The sequence below is a fragment of the Mycteria americana genome, chromosome 4, assembly GCF_035582795.1.
Source record: "Mycteria americana isolate JAX WOST 10 ecotype Jacksonville Zoo and Gardens chromosome 4, USCA_MyAme_1.0, whole genome shotgun sequence".
NCBI classification, from domain to species: Eukaryota; Metazoa; Chordata; class Aves; order Ciconiiformes; family Ciconiidae; genus Mycteria; species Mycteria americana.
The window spans coordinates 3,938,081-3,965,887 of NC_134368.1; the positions used below are offsets into that span (position 1 = coordinate 3,938,081).

General features: G+C 49.4%; 1 protein-coding gene across 3 annotated transcripts in view; it reads right to left on the reverse strand.

Moving 5' to 3' along the window:
* Nucleotides 1-27,807, reverse strand: part of PTPRA (protein tyrosine phosphatase receptor type A) — a 132,461-nt gene that overhangs the window by 10,899 nt on the left and 93,755 nt on the right. For all 3 annotated transcript variants that reach the window (XM_075499486.1, XM_075499488.1, XM_075499487.1), the window contains 9 exons: nt 18,968-19,046; nt 18,192-18,554; nt 15,338-15,355; nt 8,596-8,680; nt 7,174-7,247; nt 4,194-4,330; nt 2,254-2,344; nt 1,688-1,764; nt 483-519 (listed from right to left, as the gene is read on the reverse strand). In XM_075499486.1, coding sequence (XP_075355601.1) covers nt 483-519; nt 1,688-1,764; nt 2,254-2,344; nt 4,194-4,330; nt 7,174-7,247; nt 8,596-8,680; nt 15,338-15,355; nt 18,192-18,554; nt 18,968-19,046 — 961 coding nt within the window. The remainder of the gene's footprint in view (nt 1-482; nt 520-1,687; nt 1,765-2,253; nt 2,345-4,193; nt 4,331-7,173; nt 7,248-8,595; nt 8,681-15,337; nt 15,356-18,191; nt 18,555-18,967; nt 19,047-27,807) is intronic.

Consider the following 27,807-nt stretch of genomic DNA (forward strand, 5'->3'; position numbering starts at 1 on the left):
AGTCCTGCCTCCCTTCTGAAGACCACAGTGAAATTTCTCTCCAAGGGCACAAGCCTACGTTATTGTCTGCTGAGGTTTAAAAAGGAGCAGAAATGAAACCGGATCAGCGTGGTGCTCTCCATAATAACAACAGATTTGGGGAATTTAATGAAGCAGCTCACTGGCAATATTTCCAGAGATACCAACTGCCTGCAGCTGTGGGCTAGGGTGGAAGGACAAGGCTCAGGGAAGAAATGCTCTGACACCCTCCAGCAATCGGTATTGCACAGGTAGGGCTTCTCTTTCTCCTCCAACACATCCAGCACTGGTCTTTGACCGGGAAAACCATTTTGGGAACAAACTGTGGACCAGCCAAGCCTCCTTTTGACCAGGGGAGCTCTGCAAGGTACTGTGCTGTGGTTAGACTGGCACAGCTTCGCAGAGCAGAAGGACCCCAGCCCAACTGCCACCAGACAGAGCTACAGGAATAACCATGCGTTTACCTTGTGCAGCAATGAACTTGTTTTTCTCTTGGTACCCCTACAGAGAAAAGGAGAAAAAGGAAGATAAATGAAAAATGAGTATTTGTCTAACAGAAGAGTCATGAAATGCATCTACATCGCTAATAAACAGAGCATCACCTGCTCTGTTGCTCACTCCTCCCTGTGCAGAGAAGGGGCTGCAGCCTCCAAGGGGAGAAACAGCACCGATAGCAGAGCAGAAATAATGGAAAATCCCTGTGCAAAGAGTCCCTGTCCCGGAGCAACACTCTCCATGCTCACGGAATGTGGGAATGACCCCACTTGTTGGCACAGAGCACTACTGAAGCGGTACCCGACAGCCCTTCTGCTGCGATCGGACCCTGCATCCAGAGCATCAAGTGAAAATCAGGATTAATCTTCAGATTGGGCTGTTGAACTCATGAGAATTGATTTTGTGTGTTTCCTAATGGATATTTATTTATTGCTGAAGAAAGTAAAAAGCTCTTTTGGGTCTTGCTTTTTTTCACGTGCCTCCATCTCTCTCAAAGTCTGCTTCTTCGTATTACCCTTCCAATTTATTTGAGCTATATGGTGATAATCATATAGGACCCATCTCCTCCTAGGAGCAGAGCAGGGCAACGTTGCTTCTATTTTAGCTGGGTTCCTTAATCTCTTTTTCATCCCCTTCCTACGTCCAGGCCTGCAAGCTGGGAAGTACCGATGATTAACCAGCCACACCACTCATCATCCATTAATGAGAAATCCCCAATTCCTGCAGGAATGGTTCCCAAAGCCCTTCCAAACCAGCCGGCTCAGCTTTGCCGCACCCCAAGGAGCGAGAGTGCTTCTCATTATTTTAGAAGCGGGGAAAAGAGAGTTGGGAAGAGGTGGGACTATGGCAAAGCAGCTGAGCAAGGGCAGAGCTACAGCTCGAATTTGAGTTCCGGCTCTCAGCCTCTTACTCCAACCACGCTCATCTGGGCTCAAGGCGCGGAGCGAAGCGCAGTGAGCTCTACCACGGCCACACAAAGGTTACGAGATCAAGAACCAGCATAATTTATTGCTCCGGAGGAGCTGGGGAGATGTTAATGTAGGACGTGGTCTCTTAACCATCCTCTCCCAGGTACAAGTCACACCCCATAAAGGCCCCACGCTCCTGGTGGGACCAGGCATTGCCAGCCGGGGCGCAGCCGGTGGGGATTTCCCCTTCAAATCACAAAACTCACATTAATGAAGGAGGCGTTGATGTAGTCGGAGTCAGGAACTCCCTCGACAGGAGTCAGGTGAACCCTGGAATGATCATCTGGAGGAAAATTAAAACTTTGCATTAAAAACAACTCCCTCCACGTAGCTGATATCTGGCGTAGCGAGAAAGCTGGGTGTTGGAGCGGAGCCTGGGCTCGCTAGCTCCCCCCAACACAAACACCTTTATGCCCCCAAATTCTTCTTGCTTAGGCCTGGAGAGGTGCTAGACCTCGCCCAAGGAAGTTTTTCTTCTGCAGAGCGCACACATTTGAGGAAGCCCCCGAGGCAGCCCGCCGCCCCATGCCGCCCAGCAAGAGCTGGACATTTTGACATTTCCCATCCATTTAATTTTCCACGGCCTCCCGGCTGCTGACGGCTGCAGGGACCTCCTCCTAGTAGGTATCTAAAGCCAAAGCAGATGCAGCCACTCATCTGGGAGGTGAAATGAGCTCAACTATGTCCTTGCCCATCCCCAAAACAGGCACAGGGAGCCCCAGCAACAGCACCGGCCATGCCTGCCCCCCGCCCAACGTGCTCTGATACCTACAGGGCAAAATGTTGACGTATCTGTTCTTCTCCTTGTTCTCCTCCTTGGAAGCAGCTTCACATGTGGCCTGTATGGGACATGCTGGGAGAGCCTGCAATGGCAGAAAAGGGGGTTTTCCGTGATGCTCTTACCCACGGCACAGCAGTAACCACAACGCAACTGGCATGTCAGCGCATGCCGCATCCGAGCATCCCATCGGAGGGTGGTCGCCCTTTGCTGGCCTCCAGGAGGTAGGTGAGCAGCAATCCCTTGTCCACCTGCCCCTTTGGACGTGTCCCCACCACCCACACCCCTCAGCTCCACCCCAACACCAGCTCTTTGTCCCCACCGAGCTCAATGTGACCATTTATCCAGCCTGAGCTGGACCAGAGAGAGCAAATCCCTTCCAAACCGTGATATTTGGAGTTTCAGAACCCACGAACACGAGGTGGCAGCAAAGCCTCCAACACCAAACCCACCAGCCCAGCTATCAAGGAGCTCATTTCTGCCCACGGCGATGAGAAGGAGCACCCATGTAGGGAGTTATTCTTCATCCAGCAGCGCCGGGCACCTTTGGGTTGGGGCGTGCTGGGGTCACAGGCGATGCTGTCCTGGTCACAGCAGCCGGGTTGCACGCTCGAGCAGAGGAGGTGCATGCCCAGCACCATTATTCCACATCCTCTTTGAACAGCGAAGAGGATGAGAACGTATTGGAGGTGTTCGCCATCCCTTCCTCCAGCTGACAGGACAGACGTGCTTCAGCAACGGAAGTCTTCAGGGCAATCAAGTATTTATAACCCCCAAAAACCCCCTCCCCGGGCATTCATTGCACCTATTTAGTTTCATCGAAGCATGGCCAGGAAGGGTATCAAGTTGTGCAACAGCCGGAGAAAGTCGAGTGGCTTTTTATTTATCTTCTCATCATCCTCACATTGCCACATCGCACCTTGGACCTAAGGCTTAAGGTATTTGCAGACGACATCTTTGCAGTGCGGACAACCTGATCAACAGTGGGTTTTCTTTTGTTAATTAGGCTGATGGAGAGTCCAGGTAGTTCAGCAGCTCCTATGTTACATGCTGTGACACTCCAGCCAGTTATTTAACTTTGTCCCCTACCTCATTACTGCTCTGCCCATTTTTGTATTGCCAAGGTGAAATAGGTTTATCGTCCCAAGAAGGTGCAGAGCTCAGCAACGTCAGGAAGAGCCATCTCAGAAGAAATGCTCTGGCATCGTGGGATAAGCACAATACTGGAATCATTACTCACTACTGATGGTCCTATAAACTGCCATCATTCCGTTTCAGGGTTAACAGCTCATTGAAACAGATGGGGTCATTTCTATCTCTCTGTCAGAGCTCTTGCTTTGGCTGTTTGTGGATTTAAGATGACGACACGGCACTTGACATGCCATTCATGCTGGCAATGTCTCCCTCGTAGCTGTGAGGATTGGGAGGAGGGAGGCAGTGCCTGGGAGGAAAGCAGCAGGCAGGGAAGCTCTGGAAGACCCCAAGGCATCCAGGACACTTCCTGAACCCTGAAAAACGTAACCCCGTAGCGCCACTTGCTAACAAACCTCTGCTTTCTGTAGTGAATGTGAGGGGTAGCGGCTTGCCCACCATCACAGCAGATTTAGGACCAGAATCAGTCCTCCTACCCTGCAGCCCTTTGAGAAACCCCTGAGGACCGCGCAGACCACCATTCCCTCCGTGAAGCTCCCAGATAAGGTCTTCTGAAGCATGGCATCCAACACCAGCACCGTTATTTTATCGACTCAATTACCCCCTGGGCTGATGTGCCGTCCCCAAGCCAGGTACCACTGCACGCTGCAGCTCTTCTCTGATGTACCAGACGTTTTGTCCCTGCTCTACGAAGTGAGACCAGATTTTTCCCTGCTGTGCATCGTAAGCCCGACGCTGAGAGCAGTCTGTGGGATTTAAGGGCAAGAAGCAAAGGCACTCACGTTGAACTCCTCCCGAAAGAGCTTGTTGTCATCTGCCATCCGGCGGTTGATCTCCTCTTCCAGCTTATCGACGGGCAGAGGTGGGTATTTGCGATTGGTGCTGGGGGAGCGGGCGAGCAGTGGCATGCTCTGAGGCTCTGCAACGACACCCATGCATCAGAGGTGCCCACCCAGCCGCTCCCCGTGCCCAGCACTCATCCATGCCCAGCACTCATCCATGCCCAGGTGGGCACAGGGACCTCACGCACCCTGGGCTGTCCACTTTTAGGGCCACCTCGCATCCTCACTGTCCTGTATTTTCATAGAATCACAGAATGGTTTGGGTTGGAAGGGACCTTAAAGATCATCTAGTTCCAACCCCCCTGCCACGGGCGGGGACACCTTCCACTAGACCAGGATGCTCAAAGCCCCGTCCAATCTGGCCTTTTGTTCTTCCTACAGATGGTGCATAAAATTTGGGGATGCTACGATAACGTGAAACTCTTTCAGCACCCTGTGGTTGAGTGTCATGCTGTCTTAGAGGCAGCGTAATGGAGACGAAGTCTAACAACCCCATGCAACGCTACAGGCTTGGGGAAGAGTGGCTGGAAAGCTGCCCAGCGGGAAAGGACCTGGGGGTGTTGGTCAACAGCCGGCTGAATATGAGCCAGCAGTGTGCCCAGGTGGCCAAAAGGCCAATGGCATCCTGGCTTGTATCAAAAATAGCGTGGCCAGCAGGACCAGGGCAGTGATCGTGCCCCTGTACTGGGCACTGGTGAGGCTGCACCTCGAATGCTGTGTTCAGTGTTAGGCCCCCCACTACAAGAGAGACATTGAGGGGCTGGAGCGTGTCCAGAGAAGGGCAACGGAGCTGGGGAAGGGTCTGGAGCACAAGGCTGATGGGGAGCGGCTGAGGGACCTGGGGCTGTTCAGCCTGGAGAAAAGGAGGCTGAGGGGAGACCTTATCGCTCTACAACTACCTGAAAGGAGGTTGTAGAGAGGTGGGGGTCGGTCTCTTCTCCCAGGTAACAAGCCATAGGACAAGAGGAAATGGCCTCAAGTTGCACCAGGGGAGGTTTAGACTGGATATTAGGAAAAATTTCTTCACCTGAAGGGTTGTCAAGCATTGGAACAGGCTGCCCAGGGAAGTGGTGGAGTCCCCATCCCTGGAGGTATTTAAAAGCCGTGTAGATGTGGTGCTTAGGGACATGGTGTAGTGGTGGGCTTGGCAGTGTTAGGTTTACAGTTAGACTCGATGATCTTAAGGGTCTTTTCCAACCAAGATGATTCTATGATTCGAAGTCATCAATATGGGGGGATGAAGACCACCTTGCTTTGAATTCAGACTTCACTCACTCACGTGGAAATTTTGGCACCATCACCGTGACATAACTCCCAGGTGGACACAGCAAAGGTAGCTGTTGCTTGTGGTTCCTCAGCAAAGCCAAGAAAGGCCACACGAGGGTTATACCAACACAACCGACAGTTTATGAAGTTCTCACCTTCGCTTACAGCAACGTAAAACTGGGGTAGGGAAGGTCTTAGCTGCCAACGTCAAAAAAAGGTGCTGATTTTAAGTTAGCGCTCACTCCGAAAGTGTTTGGTTTATGTGGAGGGAGCTCAGAAAAAGGATCTGAACTGAGTCAAAGAGGTGGTGGCTCCTCTTCAGCTCTTACTTTGGTCCCTACATATGGACAGAGATGCCCAACTTCAGACCCTCAATGGGCAGCTCTGGCTTGAAGTCAGAAAATGAGACAGAGTTTACACATTACAGCAGGCTTGCACAAGACGTTAAAATTGCATTTATGCATCTTTAAGAGGTCCCAAAAGGTTTTTATAAAGAAAAACCAATGTATTCCCTGCTTTCTCTCAGAAATGTTAGTTCGGTGCCTACAGTTAGTGTGAAGATTTGCATGAGAGTTTTAATCAGCCACCATCCTAATTTGAAAGGGTAGAAGGATATTAAATTATTCCCCAAAAACGTGTTTTTTCAAAAAAAGTTCTTATTTGAGTCAAAGAGATATTGTGAAAATTCAAGAGGAAGGTGAGTAGTTCGGTGCTGGAAGTGATTGCACATTTTAATATTAACCACTTGAGGGCAAACATTTTATCGCTGGAATGAAAGTTGGGAAATAAGTTTTCATTCTATAAAAGTTTGCCAAAATCATGGAAAACAGAGAAAGTTCAGAAGAAGCAGCAAATAAAAATGTAGATGAAAAAATACTTTCCTACAAAAATATGAGGTGGGAGAACAAAGCTGTGGCATCCAGCCCACCGAGTCCTCAGGCGCTGTCACTGCACCGGGCTCAGACTGCGACAGTGCCGCATCCACGGGCTTTCCTGGACTTTTACAGAGGTCTTCTTCTGGTGTATAATATTTATATCATTCTGGTGTATTTATATTTATTCTGGTGTATAATATTCATATTCCACCAGGAATAATATAAATACACACTCAGGACCGCCTTCATATGCCCCTCCAAGACCATACTTAAAGAGAACACAATCTTTGTATTCCTTTTTATTCCTTTGCATTTCCAGCAAACCACCTTTGCAGACCAGTATTCGGCAAGCGTGCTCCCATTTCCATTCAAGATGGCCAGTAAAAGATGCCACTGGGTATGACATTGGCCACACGTCCAACAAGTTGCATGCATCTCATTGTCGTGTTGGAAGGAATGGGAAAGGCAGAATGGTTAGCAGACCAACTTGGGTAGCTCTGCGCTGCCCAGCGAGCCGCCCTGGAGGGCATAAACCAAACCTGCGTTTGCCACTTCGAGGGTTTTATGACATTTTTGTAATTTTATACAATTTTTAGGAGAATTGCTGGTTATTTCACTAGCTAACTTCGGCTGATTCCAAGAGGGGGAAAAAAAAACCCCTAAACTATTCTGTTGTTATTCTGAAGAACGTTTGCATTGACCCGTTTTGATGTGAATGAAGCTTATTCCTCCTGTGAGATGCATTTTTGCTCCCCGTGTCGCACCGATGCGGGCCTCACCTGCATCATCCGTCCGGCCGTTGGACAATCGAAAGGAGTTGGAGTGACTCCCTGCTTGCTTGTATTTCTTGAACCTACAGAAGACAAAGGAGTGGAGAACGTCAGTAGGTAGCCACCAAGAAGCCCAAGTTACCTTCTGGATGACAGATGCAGCCACGAAGGGCTTTCCTCGCTTGCTTATGGCTTGGTGAACTAGCTGGTGGGCCCAAGAGGCTACGGGACCTCTAAAATCCTGCCTACGGGTGTAACTTTTAACTGACCACGTCTGGAAAGGCTGCAAGAGGCCAGAGCAAGGCAAAAGCCAGGAGGAGAAGCTTTGAGGCTGCTTTTTATGGAGAACACCCCAAGGAGTTGCTGCTCCACAGGCTGATTCAGCAAAGCACATAAACCCCAGGTTGATCCGTCCTTCTGCAGCAAAGCCCTTCTCCGTGTGCTTTTAACTTGAAGCAGATGTTTATGCTCCATTTGCCTGAAGTTAAGGGTTTTGCTGAATCACCAGGCAGGCAGTGGCAAACAGAAACCCTTTTTTTAAGGGCTGGAAGCCAGGTGGGGAGGACTCAAACTCTGCTGCTGCCGAACTCCCGAGGCAAAACGATCATCAGGTTCACTGCTGCGAGTGCAGGCCCAGAGCCAGGAGACGAAGGGAATTTTTCCATTGCTAAGGAAATGTTTTTTTTTTCTTTTTTTCTTTTTTTTTTTTTCATATTTAATCACCAAGATGGTGAGTAAATTAAAATGTTTACTGCAGGTGAATAAACACCCTCTTCTAGCTGAGCAGATATGCACTCAGGAGCTGGGAATGCTACATTCTGAGCAGCCCAGATGCTTGGATTTTTTAAAAATGGATGTAAAAAGGCTCTGTTATGTTACAGTTCCAGCTACAGCATCACTTAACGCTCCTAACAAGCCCCGGTCGTACACCACCTTGCAGCGGAAGAGGCACAGGCACGACGTACAGGTCTGGTACCCAAGGCAGAGCTTGGCTCTGGATGTTGGACGTTCGATATCAAGATGGGAATCCAGGAATAACACACCCAGTTATACATGCAAAGGGCTTCCCGGCATGAGCGCTGTGTTCAGCTTCCCTGGATTACTCAACCCAACACCCTTAGCCTTGCAAGGAAACCTTACCCGCTTTTTAGCTGCACTGATAGGACTTTAGTTTAATCTATCCTACTAAATGTGACATTTTCAGTAGCAGAACAGGCATTGCCCCACACAAAGATCAGCTTTATAGAGAAAGGAATAAGCATCGTTTCCTAGATAACCCCAAACCTCATTTTCATTATCCTTACAGGTTTCTTTTTAAAACACCGGCTGTGTCAGCCTTTAGCTTAGGGAACAGCACAAAAGGCTTATTCTTGTTCATTCAATAATTAACTTCTGTCAAACGAGGGAAGTCAGCATTAAAACATCTCTTACCTTAACATGTACAGCACAATAATAATAAATACTATGACTAGAAGGGAAGACAGGGCCACCATCACAGCTATAATTGGAGTCTCATCTGCAATAGGAAAAGAAAGGTGTGGTTATCAACATCGAAAAACATCCAGCGCCGTCATTTAACAGGGCAGAGCTCTACAATTTCTGCTTGCAAAGTAATAATAATAATAATAATAATAATAATAATAATAATAATAATAATAATGGTATCGAGTAAGGTTACGTTTGTCCAGCCTGACAGTGAAGACAGATACACAACCTGAGTGGGCACCACGTATCTCAGATCCTCAAAGTTAGATTAAAACCTGTAACCGCTATTCAAAGCGCCTCAATCTTCTCTAAGAGTTGTTCGCTGTGAAATTGTGACCTTGTAGATGAAAATAGCGATTGAGAAAGTTGCGAGTGGGCTATTTTAGGGGTTTCTTCTGCACAATTGAACGTATGTGGTTTTGACTGGGATAGAGTTAATTTTCTTCATAGGAGCTAGTATGGAGCCATGTTTTGGATTTGTGCTGGAAACAGTGTTGATAACACAGGGATGTTTTAGTTGTTGCTGAGTAGTGCTTGCACTAGAACTAGTCAAGGGCTTTTCAGCTCCCCATGCTCTGCCGGGCGCACGGGAAGCTGGGAGGGGGCACAGCCAGGGCAGCTGACCCACACTGCCCAAAGGGCTATTCCATACCATACGCCGTCATGCTCAGTATATAAAGCTGGGGAAGAAGAAGGAAGGGGGGGACGTTCGGAGTGATGGCGTTTGTTTTCCCAAGTCACCGTTACACGTGATGGAGCCCTGCTTTCCTGGAGATGGCTGAACACCTGCCTGCCCATGGGAAGGAGTGAATGAATTCCTTGCTTTGTTTTGCTTGTGTGCGCGGCTTTTGCTTTCCCTATTAAACTGTCTTTATCTCAACCCAGGAGTTTTCTCACTTTTACTCTTCCGATTCTCTCCCCCATCCCACTGGGGGGGAGAGAGCGAGCGGCTGGGTGGGGCTTAGTTGCCGGCTGGGGTTAAACCCCGACACCATGGTGGCCCACCAGCCACCGGTAGAAGTTTGCTCTATCACCTGTGGACCTGCAAAGTCTTCTGCCTGAGATGTAAGGATCCATACAAGAAGTTTCTAAACAGGTCCGTGAATTTGGTATAGCACGATAAGGAACCTTCTATTAAAACAGGTGAAAACTGCGGCCTTTGTAAGATGCCACAGATACTACATTTGTAAAATAGTCACGATTTTGCTCCAGTCCTGTGTCAAATAGGACAAGAGGGCGATGCTTCGTGCTGCACCTGGGCTCTGAACACCTTCAGGCTGAGGTTTGCTGGAGAGGCTCAGGGCTACTGAGCTACTTATCACCTGTCTGGCTCATCGCAAAGAGGTGGCTCCCGCTCGGACTTCTTTCCTCCCTGGAACTATTGAGTTTAGAGAGGAGGTGATGTTAGACAACCCATCGTGCATGCTCTGCATCGCAAGGCCACCGAGTGTGAACTAATTTGGCTCGCTTCGTTGTTTGCTCCCATGCATACGCTTCTCAAGGGCAGGCACCGCACAATTCCCTTTCAAACACACTTAGATTAGGCACATCTGAAATGTTCCCATCCTCCGGTACCCACCACACTTTTTTTATTTTAAATAAGCTATTTGTAACTTGGCCTGGAGGTCAGTGAAACAGCGGTCAGCGCAAGCAAATTACCCAGATGGGGTTGGAAGCCAAGCAACACTAACCAGATAGGAAAATGTCCCTGAAGGGCATTTTTTCAGATAAATGTGGAAGCCAGCGACGCCAGCTGGGGGTATTTTCATTTTCCATCAGCTCACTCAATCTGTATGGGTCACTGCACCGTGTCTACGTGCCTCAGCCCCCCCAAGACTGCAGGGCATGACCCCCCTTTCCACCTTCTGTGCATCCGCTTCCCTGCCAGGGCAGGCTCCTGCTCCATGTGTCTCAGCAATTGCAACCAGAAGATTTTCTTAGGTGGGATTTATTTTGTCCGTCTCTGACTACTGAGCTACCAAGGGGCACTCTGGTTATATTTCTGCATCTGTCCCTCTGTGGTTGTGAGGTCTAGAAATGGTCTATTCTGACCAAAAGATATGATTTTTGTGTAGTGATTTGAACGCAATGACCTGGTATGGCAAATAAAAACATGAAATCTTCCCACTCTTCCATCTGTTTGTTCTTCCCATCTACTGTCCTCACGTGTCAGAATCGCCCCCAGCCCAGCAGCACAAAGCCATGGAATTTATTGGGAGGCATTTCTGCCTCCTGCGCGCTCGGTAGCTGCTTGCGCCTTAGCATTACCCACCGTGAGGCTTTCCAAAAGCAAGACCAGGAAGGCAAAGCAACCACGGAGCATCTTAGCCTGATCACAGCCAGCCCTTGCCTCTCCTCTAACGTGCTTCCCCTCGAGACCTCTGACCGTAACCATCACCACCATCCTGGCTGGAGCAGGGGAAGGTGACAAAGCCCACAGTGCTATGCCCCCACTACGCATCGTTGGACCATTTTTCCTGCCTTGGATGGAGCTAAGCTCAGCCTAACCGGTGCTGAGCCAGGCAGGGGCCGCTGCGGCAGTGCCGGTTGGCAGGAGACGTGATTTACGGGCAGGGGTGCCTCTGGCAGCAGGATGCAGGGAGCCGGGGGGGTTGGGTTTTTTTTTTGCAGCCGTTCTTTCGACACATCTGGCTGGATGAGTTAGAGCTTTTCCACCGTGGCCGCTAACTGCCGGCATGCTGTCTGGCCCACCCAGCAAAACCCCAGCAGGAAACAAGCTGGAGGGTCCCCAGCTGGTCCCTCCTCCCTCACCCAGCTCTGGCGAGCGCTGCCAATCCCCCTGCAGCTCCTGTCCCGCTCGAGCCTCGGCCCCGGGGGTTTCATGCTTGCAGTCCACTTGGAGAAGGGACAAGGACTCAACCCTCTGCTTCCACAGACCTGCAATGCTGGAGGACCCACCTTGGCCCAGAGCCTGGGAAGGTGTCAGGATGCTTAAATCTTTTCCTAGCACCTCTGAGGAGTCAGCAAAACATCTTCTGATGCTCGAGATCACGTCTCCAACTGTGGGTAGAGGTGCTATATAGCTGTCTATAGGCTGTCCCCTATACATCACACAGACCCGGGTGCAGCCGCCTGGCAGAGAGGGGCAGGGCTGAGCAGCCCTCCTTGCTCATCGCTGTCAATGCCTGCCCACAAAACTTGAGTCAAATCGAGCAGACAAGAAACTACGGGATCATAAGCAAAAAAAATGGGGGTAAAAGAAATGGAAGCAAAGACGTAGGGTCAATATTTCTTAAATAAAACCCCCAGCACACAAGATGCGGAGCTCCTGGAAAAGCAAATCCTGCAAAGTGGTTGCAGAGGGGAAGCAGAGGAGAAGCAAGAGTTTAAATCCTATCTCTTAGATCCCAAGCAGAGCTGGAACCACAGGGCAGCGACATTCCCTGCAAACATCACAAAGAGCCTGCAGGATGAGATCCGTGATGCAACCTCTGTTTGTCTTCCTGCAATATGTCCTTCCTGGTCGTATTTGGGAGGTGGAAGAAGCAGCCACACGAGACACCGCGGCTCAGGATGAACCAGTGAGTGTATTCACAAAACACCTTAAATTACTCCCTCAGGACCGCAACGCACGCATGCACATGCTTTGCTCAGGACAAGGCCAGACTGTCATCGTACGCCGCTTGGCACAGTGGTCCTCCGGCCCCATCTCCTACAAGGTGCTACCATGGCAGTGAAGAGCGTTGGGAGAGGTACACAACAAGCAGAGCAATGTTTCAAAGCCAGAGGATCCTCCTGAACTCCAGATCTCTCTGCTGCTTTCTGTCCATCCTGGTGGGGTATGGACGAATTATTTCAACCCGTCCATAGGGAAACAGGAGAGGGTTTGTTGCCTTCTTTCTTCAGACCATGCCTGGATGCCTTTCTGGAAGGTAGGCATGGCCCTTTAGGTGCCCATGTGAACCTCATGAGGTTCAACAAGGCCAAGTTCAAGGTCCTGCACCTGGGTCACCCCAATATCAGTACAGACTGGGGGATGAAGGGATTGAGGGCAGCCCTACCGAGAAGGACTTGGGATCCAAGTGGGTGAAAAATTGGACGTGACTCAGCAATGTGTGCTCACAGCCCAGAAAGGCAACCGTATCCTGGGCTGCATCCAAAGCAGCGTGGCCAGCAGGTCGAGGGAGGTGATTCTGCCCCTCTGCTCCGCTCTGCTGAGACCCCCCTGCAGTACTGCGTCCAGATCTGGGGTCCTCAGCACAAGACAGGCATGGACCTGTTGGAGCGGGTCCAGAGGAGGGACATGAAGATGATCAGAGGGCTGGAGCACCTCTGCTATGAAGAAAGGCTGAGAGAGTTGGGGTTGTTCATCCTGGAGAAGAGAAGGCTCCAGGCAGACCTTATTGCGGCTTTTCAGTACTTCAAGGGGGCTTGTAAGAAAGATGGGGACAGACTTTTTAGTAGAGCCTGTTGCAATAGGACAAGGGGTAATGGTTTTAAACTAAAAGAGAGGAGACATAAGGAAGAAATTTTTTTACAGTGAGGGTGGTGAAACACTGGGCCAGGTTGCCCAGAGAGGTGGTAGATGCCCCATCCCTGGAAGTGTTCAAGGCCAGGTTGGACGGGGCTCTGAGCAACCTGATCTGGTTGAAGATGTCCCTGCTCACTGCAGGGGGTTGGACTAGATGACCTTTAAAGGTCCCTTCCAACCCAAACCATTCTGATTCTATGGTGCATTCATGGGGTGATCCCTTCAGGAGGTGGCACACCAGGAGGCATTAGCATCTCTCCAGCCAAGGACCAGGGTTTTCTGCTTACTGAAATGACCGCTTTATCCATCATACCAACTCTAGACATGGAGCAGGAGAAGGCAGGGCTCTTCTCATCCACACTGCCCCACCGGGAAGGGATCTGTCTTGCTGATACATCCCCACAGCGGTCTCAGACGTGGAGCTTGAGCCTGGAGCACGGCATCACCCCTTGAACAGGTAAAGTCATAAATATTTGTGCAGCTTTACTCTCTTCCCCCTGGGGAAAGCAGGCAAGACTTTTTAGCGAGCCTGCCAAAGATACCCGAGTTGGCCTCTCCCTTTCAGGCTTGTGAAGGATTAAACCGTCTCGTTAGCAGCCGCAGCACAAAAAGAGCTTACGGATGCCCTAAAAGGCCACGGTCACTAAAAGGGGATGGGGAAAAACTTGCGAACGCTGTGAGAGTTGGGTGCTTCTGGGAAAAGCAAACCACTAATGTCCATCAGTCTGACTTCAGGAAAAATCCCCTTCTGACCCCAAACCAGAAGATCAGGGCGAGCAGAGCCACCTGCAAACATCCTTCCATGCTGCCCTGCTCGGCACCAACACTCCAGCACAGGCAGCTCACCCAACAGCCCCAAAGCTTGCAGAGATGTCTTCTGCCAACGCCGGTTTGGGAGGGGGGTGGAAGTAAAAGGGCTACTTGTTTCCTGCAAGAGTCATAAATAATCAGTTGTCAAAGTGTACTTGGTGGTTGAGATACACCATGGTGGGTGGTTTCACGTGATAGTACAAGTGCCAGCACTAAGAGGCAGAAGATTTTTACTAATTTGGATAAAAAGTAGTTTCCTGCTCCTCATCTTCAAAATAACCCTCAATAAACATTTTGTTAGGAAAGCTTTTAATTTTGCAGTATCATTGCAAATATCCCCCCAGAATAATTCTCCAAGTCACAGGACTTGGAAAATATTAATTACTTAATATTAATGGTAATATTAGTATTAGCAGTATTAATATCATAAGGAAGTCAGATTTTTTCCCATTTTTCATTTCTGTGCTCTCAGGAGCAGGGATGAACAACGACAGAGACAGCACAAAACACCACCTAAGCCATGCCAGATCCAAGGGAATTACGCAGAATATTTCTACAACACCTTAACCATTATTTTAAATTAATTCCCTCGGACCTGCGTCCCTTTTACTTCCCCTGTGCGAATGTGTACTGACAGTAGCTATCGCAGAGCATCTGTCTTTTCCTCTATACCATCAGCGGGACGGCGCGGGTTTCACCAAGCAGCACAAAGCGGATTGCCGTGGAGTTTACAAAGCCGAAACACCCCTCAGAGCAATGACGAAAACACACCGAGGAAGCGTGTTTCTCTAGGTACCAACCAGACCGGCTGTACCTCCGCTCTACCTGTTCCTACACTGCTAAAGCAACGAGCAATTGCAAATATTCTGGTAGCGATGCCAGTTCTCAGAACTAAGAGATGGAAAAATGCGCCTAAGTGCTACTATATTACAAGAAATTGATTTGTGCTACTGCTTGCCAACAGAAGGAAGGAGAATAATAATTATCCACGTCATTTGCAGAATGGGTCCGGATCAAATAGGGTAAGTCACAGTCAATAAAGACAATTCATAAGCAAAAAAAGAAGGAAATTTATTGAATGGCTTCTTAGATCTTGGGCATCCAACTCTAGGGACGGTAACGCTCATGTTTTCAGAGCATTCAGCAGGAACTCATCATATCTAATAGGACATGTACAAATTGGTACGGAATTGTTTATTTCTGAAAAGAAGAGCCCAACACAAATTAAGATATCGGTGTGTCACCAGCTCTCCTGAAGACCTCGACAAGCTTTGTAAAAGCAAGTTTGGAAGTGTGTCATAAGGAGAGCTATCTAATAGCAGAATAATTCTGGAAATATTTTTACTGAGGGCTTGACTAAAGAGCAATGAAATATAAAATTCTTACCTCTTCTGTCAGAGTTACCTGCAGAAAAAGAAAACAAAAGTCTCTTAGCAACAAAGAAATATACATTTTAATAAGTCAGGAAGGATCAAAGACCAAGACAGTAACAAATTTAGTAACTATCATCATCTTCTTGTAAATCTTTCCTTTAAAACACCAGCGACAAAGCCAGGATATAAAATGAATTTCAGCCTTCACTTAGTAACAAGGAAAAAGGAACAAACCCCAACTTTTTATCAGCAGAGCAGGGAGCTGAAGCCGAGCTATAACTTCGATAAACACGACTTACCGCTCTTAATCGATAACACAGGCTGTTTAAGCCTATAACCAGCAAGTCACTGGTGTAATTCATTAGCACTTAAATATTAAGAGATAACACTCGTGCATAATTTTAAAAGAGTGGCTGAGCCAAGGGTTCCATTAAGAGCAGCTGGGCTCAGGGATGGGGGTGATGAGCATCCAAGGAAAGCCTCTACCCGCTGGTTTGGATGTCTCATCTAGAGGAAACCAGGACAAACCTGTGCTGATGAGAGCACAGCCCAGCTCTCCTGCCGCAACGCTGCTGGCACAGGCACCCCACGCCCCTGTTCTACGTGCAGAGAGCTGCAGCACGGGGTTGAGGACAATCTTGGTAGGTTTGGAGAAGCAGGAACTGCCTGTAGACCATGTAATTCATGTGGCGCCTTCTCCCCCTGTCCCTCTCTTGAGCACCACTTAATTCTTCCATGACTGATATCCAAATTTCCCATTAAGATTAATGGCAAGGGCCATTAATCTTAAACTAAAGACTAATCTTAAATCTAAAACTAATTTTGCTCCTTGACAAATTACTTGAAATAAAGAAAGAATCAGGTTTGGTCATTTTTTCTCAGGACTGACATCAAGTGAGAAGCCACATCTGGCCTTGATAGTGCAATGGCCAATGTGTCATAGCGTACACCAAGGGAGTTCCCCAAAAACAGTAACCCAAGTCATAACAAAGTAGCAAAGACACAAAAATTATAAATTCAGTCCCCCGCTAGCAGACATCGTATTACAAAATCCAGGTCTTAGCAGTACTTAAGGCTTTTGCCTCCATCACTCCCATTTGAAGGCTACATTTATTCTAAACTTGCACTGTGCATGTATCTAAGGTTACTCTGGACTCCTTCACTCTGCAAAAAAGCCTTGAGGATTTGTGTTCGAATGGAAGCTGGATGAGTTCGGGGATGGCAGGACACTTAGAAAGTTGGGTTGCAAACTTCCTTCAGCCACATCCCTTCCTATGTTTGTAGCAAAGACAACTTCACTGCAGCTTCACAGGCTGCGGTTTCCAAAGATGCCCAGAGGAAGAGGGCACGCACATCTCACTGACGTGAAGAGGGGGTTAGATACCCTACACCCAATATCCCATGAGAAATCTATTCTTAAGGAATGTACACTTGACTTCTCCTTGCATTAACTCCAGTATTATCTTCTTTCAGTCTTTTCCACCCCACCACCAAGTTACCCATCCTGTTTTTCCACTAAATCCCGCACTGCCAAGGCTTTCGCTATAACCTTTACCAGGCATTTCTATGTAACTGTTGCAACTCAGAGGCACATAGAGTCAAAGCTGGGCCTCAAACGATGCAGCAATGGGCAAACCATGGCTGAAGAATCACAGATCAGCTAAGATTTCTGGTCACCTCAGTCTCTTTTTGCCTGATTTTTGCTTTTAACCTACATTGAGCAGCTAAACTCTACATTCTTGGGGGCCACTTTTATCATGTGCCAAGAGGGGAATGACAGCAGGATGGCAATAGAGACAACGCTTGCTCATCCAGACCTTTCAAAGATTAAAGTAGCCCAAGTAATGCTGAAAAAACTGATAATGTAAGCATAGAATCACAGAATGGTTTGGGTTGGAAGGGACTTCAAAGATCATGTAGTCCAACCCCCCTGCCATGTGCAGGGACATCTTTCACTAGATGAGGTTGCTCAAAGCCCCGTCTGACCTGACCTTGAACACTTCCAGGGACGGGGCATCCATCCCATCATCGGATGCGCCAGCAAATGCAAGACTGAGACATCCAGCGCACGGAATCCTCTGCTCAATAAGGTCTCACCGCATTGCTCCTGGCTCTCATCACGGTGGAGAGAGAGCACCTTCAGTTGGTTTATCAAATCATGTGTGGCTTGTGTCTGCAAGCAGTTTAGCAACCATCAGGTGGAGCATAGAGATTACCCTACCAGATAGGCCAGCACCGTCCTACCGCATCATCCTTCATCCCCAGCTTGGCTAATTTTGGATAATGAGCCAACTTACCAGCTTTCCCCAGGAGCTGGATCTCACTCCTGGTTGGCCACCTCTAGTTTAAGCCTTACATCCTTTGGGACAGGGACTGCCTTGTTGTGTGTGTGCTTGTACAGTGCCTAAAAGCATGGCTTGAGCTCATGGTGGCTACCAAAATACAAATAAATGTAGCAACACTCTGGATAACCCAAGCTCTGCAGCTGAGCAGCAACCCGGAGTGATTTATTGCCTACACAGACCCGTTACGGATCAACTTTTCAGCCAGCACCTGGGAGCTGTGCAGCACTAGCCCTGTTTCACACTCCGGAAACCACAAAAAGCGATGAAATTCATCTGTCACAAAAGTGGAACGAGATCCTAGGGTTTCTGGTGCCCCAGAATCTTGGCAAGAAGCCCAAACCTTCGGTAGGATAAATCTCTTCTGATCTGGTCACTTCAGGGAGTTATGTTGTTTCGTATCACCATGGAATTTGCCCCAAAGTGTCTTCTCATTCCTTTTTGTTCAGCAAAACAGAAGAAGAGCAAAGAAACAAACCCAGAGGCAGAGTGGCTTGGAGAAGAAGAGGTGAAGGAGATGCCTACCGTTGTGGGCAGCGGAAGAGGTCTCTTGCGTTGTCACCATCGCACTGAAATTCCTCTCCGTTGTCTCCGCATCTGTGCTGGGTAGAGTGGTGCGTGGAGCAGACGGCGTCACGCTGGGTAGCAGGGAGGTGGCTGGAGGCACGGGCATGGTTGACCCCAGGGTGGAGGTGTTGAGGCTGACAGTGGTGGTGTCGGGGGAGATCCTGGTGGCTGTGGTTGTAGGTGGCTTTGACGCCATGGTAGAAACAGTCACTGGAGTGCTAATGTTGAGGCTGTTTGCACTTGTCGTAGTGCCATCCTCAGGACCTGCTGTAGGAGCTTTGGTGGGGCTCCTGGGGGAGGTGGGCACTGTCGTGGGTGGCTCTGCGAGAGGAGAAAGCAGAAGGGAACCTCCGTGAGAGATCTTTCTGCAACATTGGAGGGCTTAGATGCCGGAGATTCGTGTGACTGTAACTACAAGGATAAAACAGCCAAAAAATCCCAAGTCCAGGACAGAGAATGTTTTGCACAGCATGGTGATGCACACCCTATAAAAGCAGGTAACTTGAATGCATATTATGGTATTGAGGAGGTACAAAGATTAGAGCCCCTGTAAGAGAGGATCGATATTTATATCGATTTATAAGCACCTGCAGCCCATCACCTTCTTTTTGAAACTTTATATTACAGTTAAGTGGAGGGCAGAAGGAGAAAGTCACCGAGCATGTGAGCACTTACTCCTTTGGTCCTAGAGATGGTTTAGGGACAAAAGAGAGGAGATAACAAGCATAGTTTACCTGTTGTAATGTTCTTAGCATCTACGCTTATCAGGCCACTTCCGAGCAAAAGAAGAAAGAACCACAAATCCATGTTGACCTGGGGAAGAGAGCAAAGAATAGTTATTTAAACCCTCATGCAACATTATCCCAAAATAATTCAAACCGGGGATGCCGCTGTGCATCTTGCGTGTGTAGAGCTGGAAGGGAGGAGTGAACGTGTGGCTGGAGTCCCTGCATGCATGTGGATGGGAAGGATTTATCGATATGTTCATATGTTCCCAACGGGAGGGCGCATGGAGAGGTCCCAGTCTGGTGGACCAGCAAAGGTGACCAGAGATGAAGCATGGAATGAGCGAACTGTGGGAGAGCACGAGAGGAACGAGCTATGAAGCTGAGCACCAAGGATAAGTACCTGGTCTTAAAGACAATTAATAACATATTCATGTAACGGTCTACAAATGAGCATACTTTGAGCAAACTGAAATGCAATACGCGTGAAGACCACGGCAAGCAGTCTTGATCGAAAATGCCCAGGAACTGGAGGCAGGGAAGAAGGAGAGGTCAGCTCCTCTTGCCGGCAGTGCCCAGCGGACCCCTGCCAGCTCACTGAAGCCCCTGCCTGTTACTGGGTGTGGGAAGAACAACCACACAAGGCCAGGCTCAGCTCCACTCAAACCCCATCAGATTCCCTGCATGTGAGGATGAAACAAATACCCGTAAATAATAATCCAAGATCATCTGCAAGCGCAGGCTGCACATTCGTTGTACTGTACATTTCTTCCCAGGAAACGTCCTGCAAAATTACAGGACGATAACATCAGTAGAGTTATTTCCCCCAGGCTTTCTCCCCCAGCCCATTTAAATACAAGGTTTTTATGGTCATTTCTTTCCTCTGTAGACCTCAAAAAGCTCCTGAGAAACGGGTATCGTTATCTCCTCCCAAACAGATATGAGTCCAGAGGCTGAGGCAAACAACAGTGAGATGTGAGACGTCATTGTCCTGGCCAGAAGAGAGACCAAAGCTGCCAAGCCCCAGACCCCGGGGCCTCCCAAGGACGGGTCAGCATCTCGCATCTGCTGCGAACCCAGAGAGGGCTCGGAGACGGCTCTGCTACGTGCCATCGACCGGCAGCTGCCGTACGACTCTCTCCTGTCCTTCAGGCTTTTGTCACACGTCCCATTGCATCTTCAGCATCTCCTGGGAGAAGGCTGCGAGATCTCACTGCCAAGTCAACTTGTCACACTGCCAAGAAAGGGTTTTATTCCCCATACGTGGTCTAAGACTCCTCCTCTTAAATACATCTCGTGTTGTTTGTTCTCGTCGTATTTATTTAAATCTGCTTCAACCTAGACCCATCCCAAACTCCAGGCAAAAGGACAACACTGAAGTCATCAACGTGCTGGAAACGATATCAGAAATACAAGATCCTCCCCACCCCACCCGGGAGTATCCTCCCACCAGCACCACCCATTTACATGTTTTTCCTCCCCCCCGAAAGCAAACCTGGCAAAAATCAAACTTACTCAGTGACCAAAAGGTCAGACAAACCCTGAACCAGAAGGAAACCAAGCTCCAGAGATAAGAGCTTTCCTTCGGCTCCCTCCACGGCCAGTCCTGGGGCAGGGCTTTCTCCAAGGGGTCCCACTGGTGTGAGCAGCCAACTTTGCAAAGGGTTTGATCACCGGTTAAAATATCTGTCTGGATGAATTTGAACCGATTCAGCCCTCCTGGCACTTCGTGAAAGCCGGGTTGGTCCTGCAATGCCTCCCACGAGGCTCTGCTCCAGGGTGGGATGTCCAGAAAACCTGTGACCGGCAGGGTTTTGATGACATGCTCCACTCCTGGTGCTTAACGCACCCCAGGCAACTCGCTCAACTGCCTGCCAGAGTCTGAGATGCGCTTGGTCTAAACTGTTTTGGCTTTGGAGAGAAAACTTGATGTTTATAAGGAAGAAATGTTTTATGATGAGGGTGGTGAGGCACTGGAGCAGGTTGCCCAGAGAGGTGGTAGATGCCCCATCCCTGGAAACATTCAAGGCCAGGTTGGACGGGGCTCTGAGCAACCTGATCTAGTGGAAGATGTCCCTGCTCATTGCAGGGGGGTTGGACGAGATGACCTTTAAAGGTCTTTTCCAACCCAAACCATTCTGTGATTCTCTGATTCTCTGATTCTATGTTTTTAGGGTTGACAGCAAGCCAGCGCAGCTGGAGCTTGGGGAAAAGCACAGCGCAAGCGCACCCGGATGTCGGCTTTTGCTCCAAGGCCACTCAATAAGCAATCGCACTCTGGAGCTGAGATGGTCCTAAGCCAAAGAGGTTTTCCACCCCCCCCAGCGTAGGAAAGGGAGCTCGTGTCCTCCCCATGCTTAATTGCAACCTGGAAGCACACAAAGCTGTGCCACCAGCATAAATGAAAGCAACTCGCTGCAGGAAACAGATCCTTTGAGCATCGCACTGTGGAAACCCACAGAAACAGGGCACCCCTTGCGATCAGACCCACGTGCAAAGGCAGAAGGAAGCTAAGTCCACGCTGAATCTCCAAACGAACGTAACGGTGGCACTGAGATGCTCCTGAAACCTCCCAGGGGCTGATGAAGGAGCCAAGGTCTCGCATTCACAACCGCTTCCCTCGCTGGGAACCCATCACTACCGCAACAAGAAAAAGGTAACAAGGTAAAGGGAAAGACCTGGCTCTCCTGCAAACACTACTAGGAAAAAAAGTGACTGTTCACTGTGTTTTGATGAATACTTGTATAGAAACGCCATTCTCGTAGATGGATGGGGCTCCTTTCCTCTTCCCCCTGCCCTGTTTCTCAAAATGAGAGTTCCCGTTCATTTGGGATCCAATTCATTTGGGATCCCATTCATTTGGGGTCCTGTTCATTTGGGATTCCGTTCATTTAGGATCCCATTCATTAGGGAGGATCCCTAATGGATCCCTGTTCATTAGGGATCCCACTCATTTGGGATTCCGCTCATTTGGGATCCCGTTCATTTGGGATCCCATTCATTTGGGATCCCCGTTCATTTGGGATTCCTGTTCATTTGGGATTCCACTCATTTGGGATTGCGCTCATTTGGGATCCCGTTCGTTTGGGATTCCCACAGCTATGCCAGCGCTAGCTCAGCAGCAGCAGTTTTCCCCAAGAGCAGACAAACCAGTCACTAACGGGGACGCTCCCACCGCGCTGGCATCCTACCGGCTCCTCACACTGAGATCTTGCTCCTCACCGCCTGGCACAACTAACCGATCATTGGAAAACCATACAGATCTTCATCTCTTCCAAGCCTTTCTTAATGGCTTCAAGGACATTTTGAGCTCTTGCAGTACACCTCAAATACCAGGGGAATGACAATTTGTTCTTGGTCACTCAGCAAAGGGGTGGCAGAGCTGGGCTGGACCTCAGGGGACCTGGCTCTCCTTTGTGGTCCCTGAAGTCCTTGCAAGAAAGTTAAGGAAGGAAAGACCGATGGGTTAGCCCATACCGACCCCAAACCCGCTCCCTAAGGCCAACAGCCGCATGTCCCGTTGGCCTCCGAAGCTCTTCTGCCCCATCCTCAACATATTTTCCCTTGGTATCAAAAGCAGGACATGGAGGGTAGACGGAAGGAAGTAAAAGCTGTGAATCCCCTCTTCTTTCTGCCCTCTGTTAGGGGGAAGTAGCTCACATACAATAAAAGAGCTTGGTTTTATTTCCGTGACCGTGCTTGCCATATGGATGAGAGCTGAAGGCGACTGCTTGCCCAGCCACGGGTACCGGCTGCAAAACCTCTTCGGGAGGGTGGGATGATGCAGGTCCCTCCTTCGCCGAGCTGGCAGCGCAGCTCTGATGCCCTGGGATTACATCAGTGGGCAGGCAGCCGCCTGCCTTTCAAATCCCCTTGATGTTACATTTAATAAGTTCATTGATCCTTGAGTAGATCGCATTAGGTTGGCAAGGGGAGAGAATACCGAATTTCCTCAAGCCTTGCCCCGTTTTCATGAAGAAAGCTGGATGCAGGCGGTCCATGCGGGTCCTCGGTTTTTATGGCTTTATTACTGTGAATGTCAAAAGAAACAGGACGCCGGGCAGCCCCGAGAGCATCATGGCTTGCTGGGTACATCATTACACAAAAATCCTGGGAGCTGCTCCTGTGACCAGCAATGAGCTGCCAGCGCCGCTTTATCACCTTAAAACTGGATCCGGAGCAGAGAGCAAACGAAAGAGCTCTGCGCAAGGGGAGGGCTGTGCCGGCCCAGCTCCCAGCTCCCAGCCCCTGCTATTAAACACTCCCTACTCCCAAATGCAGTATAAATAAATGCCAGCGGTATGCCGTTACCCGCTTCTTAACATAAAAGGCCTTGAGAGTCCTACCCCAAAACTGGAGAAACCCGAGTCTCCCTTCCCCCTCGGCTCCCTCCCTGCTGGTTTCGGAAACGGAGAGGAAATACTTGTAATGTTATCAACATAAACACAGCTCTTGGCCGGCTGCAACATCCTGCGAGCTCTGCAGAAAAACACCCTGACGTCACGGCGCCGGCTCTGCCGAGGAGAAAGGAGCCGGCTTCGGCACCGCTGCCCCGGCGGGTCGGGATGCTCAGCATCGCATCTTCGTTTTAAACCTTCCTTTTCAAAAATCAGGGTTAGAAACCTGAATAATTGCTACCGGTGTTTCCAGCAATATTATACATTTTTTTTCCTAGATATATATTTTATATATATATATATACAGTATAGGCACTGCTCTCTCCTGTACGCTGCTCAGGATCTTCCTATAGGAAAGGCTGGGTTTTAGGCTGCAGGACGTACGTTTTAAAATAAGCGGATCTTGTCAAGATGATTGATGCTGGAGGAGGAAAGAAAAGGAAATAATCTCTTTATAAAGTAATAAGTGGCTTAAACATGGTACTTGTGTGTGCTGCTGCCATAGGGGGGGTTGGCTGCACCGCCCTGTGCTTCCAGAAAGCAAAGAATTAGTATTTAGCGCTGCAGAAACTGCCCAGATCCTACCCGGATACAGCCGTCCACAATCAAAGGCAGGATTTACCCCCACCTCTGACATATTTCTAATTCCTGGAAAATGAGGCAATCTTTTTCTGTATGCGAGGAGGAGACACAACCCAAATTCCACCCAGCTTTCCAGGACCCCAGAAACCACTGCTGCTATCAGCAGGATGCTAAAATGTAGTGGCTCAACCGAGACCACCCGACTGCCTTGTGCTGGCCCCAACCACAGTGAAAAATAAAAAATTGTTCGGTTTTCTTCTTTTTTTTTTGGCAGGGGAGAGGGCAAAACTAGGAGCAAGATTAGTGTTTGCACTGGTTAGCTCTTTGAAGCAGCTCACAGTAGGACAAGAGCAAGTGTGAGCATAAAAAAAGGGGAAAAAGGTCTTTTTTTTTTTTTTTTTCTTTTCAGTGGCAGCAAGCCATCAGCATGGCTCAGCTGCCCTGGAAAACAAACCTGCTGTTCCCTCTCCCCCTCCCTGCTCCTTTTAAATCCCATTTGTGGTTTTCCAGCCTCTCGCTGGAGCTGTGATCCATGGCAGAGGAGAGCTGCCCACGGGCTCGTCCGACGGCAGAACGGGGAGAACGGAACCCCGGGTTCCCCTTCTCCGTAACCCCCAACCTCTCGCGTTGGATGAGATGCAAAGGATGGGAAAACAACGATCAGGATGAGCCCTGCTGCTGGGAGCTCCGCACCGAAAAGCAAAGCCCGGTCCCCTACGGGAGATCACCCGGGGGCCAAGCATCTTGCGGGAGGCTCCTTGAGCCATGCATTGACTTCTTCTCTTCTTTAACATCATGCAAGGAGCTGCTTTGGCTCCAAACCACCTTGGGATGGTTAATGCGGTGTAGGTCATCTCCTGCACCAGAGCTGCGGCCATCGCAGGGGGAGGAGCTGTTGAGTTTAGGGAGGGAAGAGGGGTTTGTTGCACTAAGACGCAGTGACTAATTCCTTGCATGTGTCTCCGAAGCTGAAACGAGGCCTTTGATGTGTCACTGAACATTATTCCCCCACCCCACCCTCCACTTTTCCACTCTTCAACAGAAAAGATGAATCACAGTAACCATTCACCCTTTCTGAAAATCCACTTCATTTTCTTTTTTTTTTTTTTTTTGGTTTTAAATAAACAGGCGGCTTCCACACGAGCACAGCTGCTGTAACGAACGGCGCATGAGGAGGAGGAGAAGCCTGCGGTAAGGGCTTGGGGTTTTGCTTTCTCCACCTGCTCAACCTTCAACAAATCACCTCTTTCCTGCACCTTGATATTTACTCATGGCATTGTTTGGGTTGGAAGAGACCTTCAAAGATCATCTAGTCATGGGCAGGGACATCCCCCTGCCATGGGCAGGGACATCTTCTACTACACCAGGTGGCTCAGAGCCCCGTCCAACCTGACCTTGAACCCTTCCAGGGATGGGGCATCCACAACCTCTCTGGGCAACCTGGTCAACTGTCTCACCACCCTCATCATAAAACATTTCTTCCTTACATTCCACCTCAACCTACCCTCTTGCAGTCTAAAACTGTTGCCCCTTGTCCTGTCACTAGAGGCCCTGCTAAAAAGTCTGTCCCCATCTTTCTTATAAGCCCCCTTGAAGTACTGAAAGGCCGCAATAAGGTCTCCCTGGAGCCTTCTCTTCTCCAGGCTGAACAACCCCAACTCTCTCAGCCTTTCTCCATAGCAGAGGTGCTCCAGCCCTCTGACCATTTTTGTGGCCCTCAGTCCAACAGGTGAACACACAGTCCTCTTTCAAAGAGCAACATCATCATACATGCATGGAGGGAACCCAACCATACTCCCACCTGGCTTTCTGGGCGTCCAGAAATAGCTAGCGCTGTTAGGATGATGTCAAAAACTGATGGCCTGGACCAGGATCAGTCTTCCTCATGGAGGTCATCTTTAGTGAGTCTATCCCATGCCCATCATACAGGCTCTCAAAGTATGCAATGGCAGCAGCAACATGCGTGAAACCATCGTGGGTGGATGTAGAGAGAACCAGGCGTTCACCAGCCAGACCCTGGAAGGAGGTTCCCCAAGCTCCCTTCCTACCTCTGCTGCCGAAAACTGGAAATCGCTGTGCTTCGGCCTGACCTACCATAAAAAGGCTCCCAAGTTGGCTTTTTTACTCCCTAAGCAAATGATGCAGGTTTAATTAATTCAGAAATGTTTGCAAGGACCTTTGAGACCACAGTTAAGAATAATTTACTGGGTCCAGTCCTGCTTAACATCTTCATTAATGATGTGGAAGATGGGTCTGAGAGTACCCTCAGACCTGTCAGCAAGTTTGCTGACGACACCAAACTGCGAGGAGGATCGTGCTGCCATCCAGAGGGACCTCACCAGGCTGGAGAAATGGGCCAACAGGGACCTCATGAAGTTCAACAAGGACAAGTGCAAAGTCCTGCCCCTGGGGAGGAACAACCCCAGGCACCAGTATGTGCTGGGGGCCACCCAGCTGGAAAGCAGCTTGGCAGGAAAGGACCTGGGCGTCCTGGTGGACACCAAGTTGACCATGAGCCAGCAACGGGCCCTTGCGGCAAAGAGGGCCAGTGGTGTCCTGGGCTGCGTTAGACAAAGCATTGCCAGCAGGCGGAGGGAGGTGATCCTTCCCCTCGGCTCAGCACTGGGGAGGCCACCCCTGGAGTGCTGTGTCCAGTGCTGGGCTCCCCAGGACAGGAGAGACACGGACATAGTGGAGAGAGTCCAGCGAAGGGCCACGAAGATGAGGAAGGCACTGGAGCATCTCTGCTGTGAGGAAAGGCTGAGAGAGCTGGGACTGTTCAGCCTGGAGAAGAGAAGGCTCAGGGGGGTCTCATCAATGTCGACAAATACCTGAGGGGAGGCTGCAAAGCGGACGGAGCCAGGCTCTTTCCAGTGGTGCCCGGTGACAGGACAAGGGGCCATGGGCACAAACTGAGACACAGCAGGGTCCCTCTGAAGATCAGGAAACACTTTTTGACTGCGAGGGCGACCGAGCACTGGCACAGGTTGCCCAGGGAGGTTGTGGAGTCTCCATCCTTGGAGATATTCAAAAGCCGTCTGGACACGGTCCTGGGCAGCTGGCTCTGAGTGGCCCTGCTTGAGCAGGGGGGTTGGACCAGATGTCCTCTGAGGTGCCTTCCAACCTCAACCACTCTGTGATTCTGTGATTCTGTAACTTGCTGTCCTGCAAACTTCAGAAGGCAAACGTCCCAGGATTTAAGCTCATACTGGGGTAAGATAACATCCAGCACTGAGGAGATCCCTACACTGTGCTATATATACGCTGGGGTCCCACCAGCGTCCCTCCAGCTCTACGCCATCATTCAGTGAACAAGCACCAGTTACTGCACACCGCGACAGCCCTCTGCCATGTACGAGACAACCCTCACCTCCTAGGAGCCACTAACAAAGAGCCACAAAGCTCCTCAGAGGAACTGAACCCATGATAGACTCCTCCAAAGGAGCTTGGAGCGTCTCAAGACTGGTAAGTGAGCCTCCTAGAAGAGCCTCAAGACTAGGGGGTTATCATCTCAGTTAGAAGATAGGAAAATTAAACTGATGAGGTTTTAAGCAAAAAAACCAGAGAAAAATACCAATGAATGTGGGTGCTTACATAATCCGGACATGAAACAGTTCAGGCTCCTAAAGAGATGCAGAAATGTTGACTGTGGATATCTGTCCTCTATAGCTGCTTCATGCCAGTTCTTAGTTTTCTGTATTGCCTTGCTTTTAGGAAAGAAATCTGTCTCTATGTTTAATAACACTCAAATACTAACATAGAACCTAGAGACTTGATGTTCTCATGCTAAAAAAACACAATTAAAAGCCGGGAGATGTAGGCTCCATCCCCAGCTACGCCAGGGGCAGATCGGTGGCATGTCTAAGACCA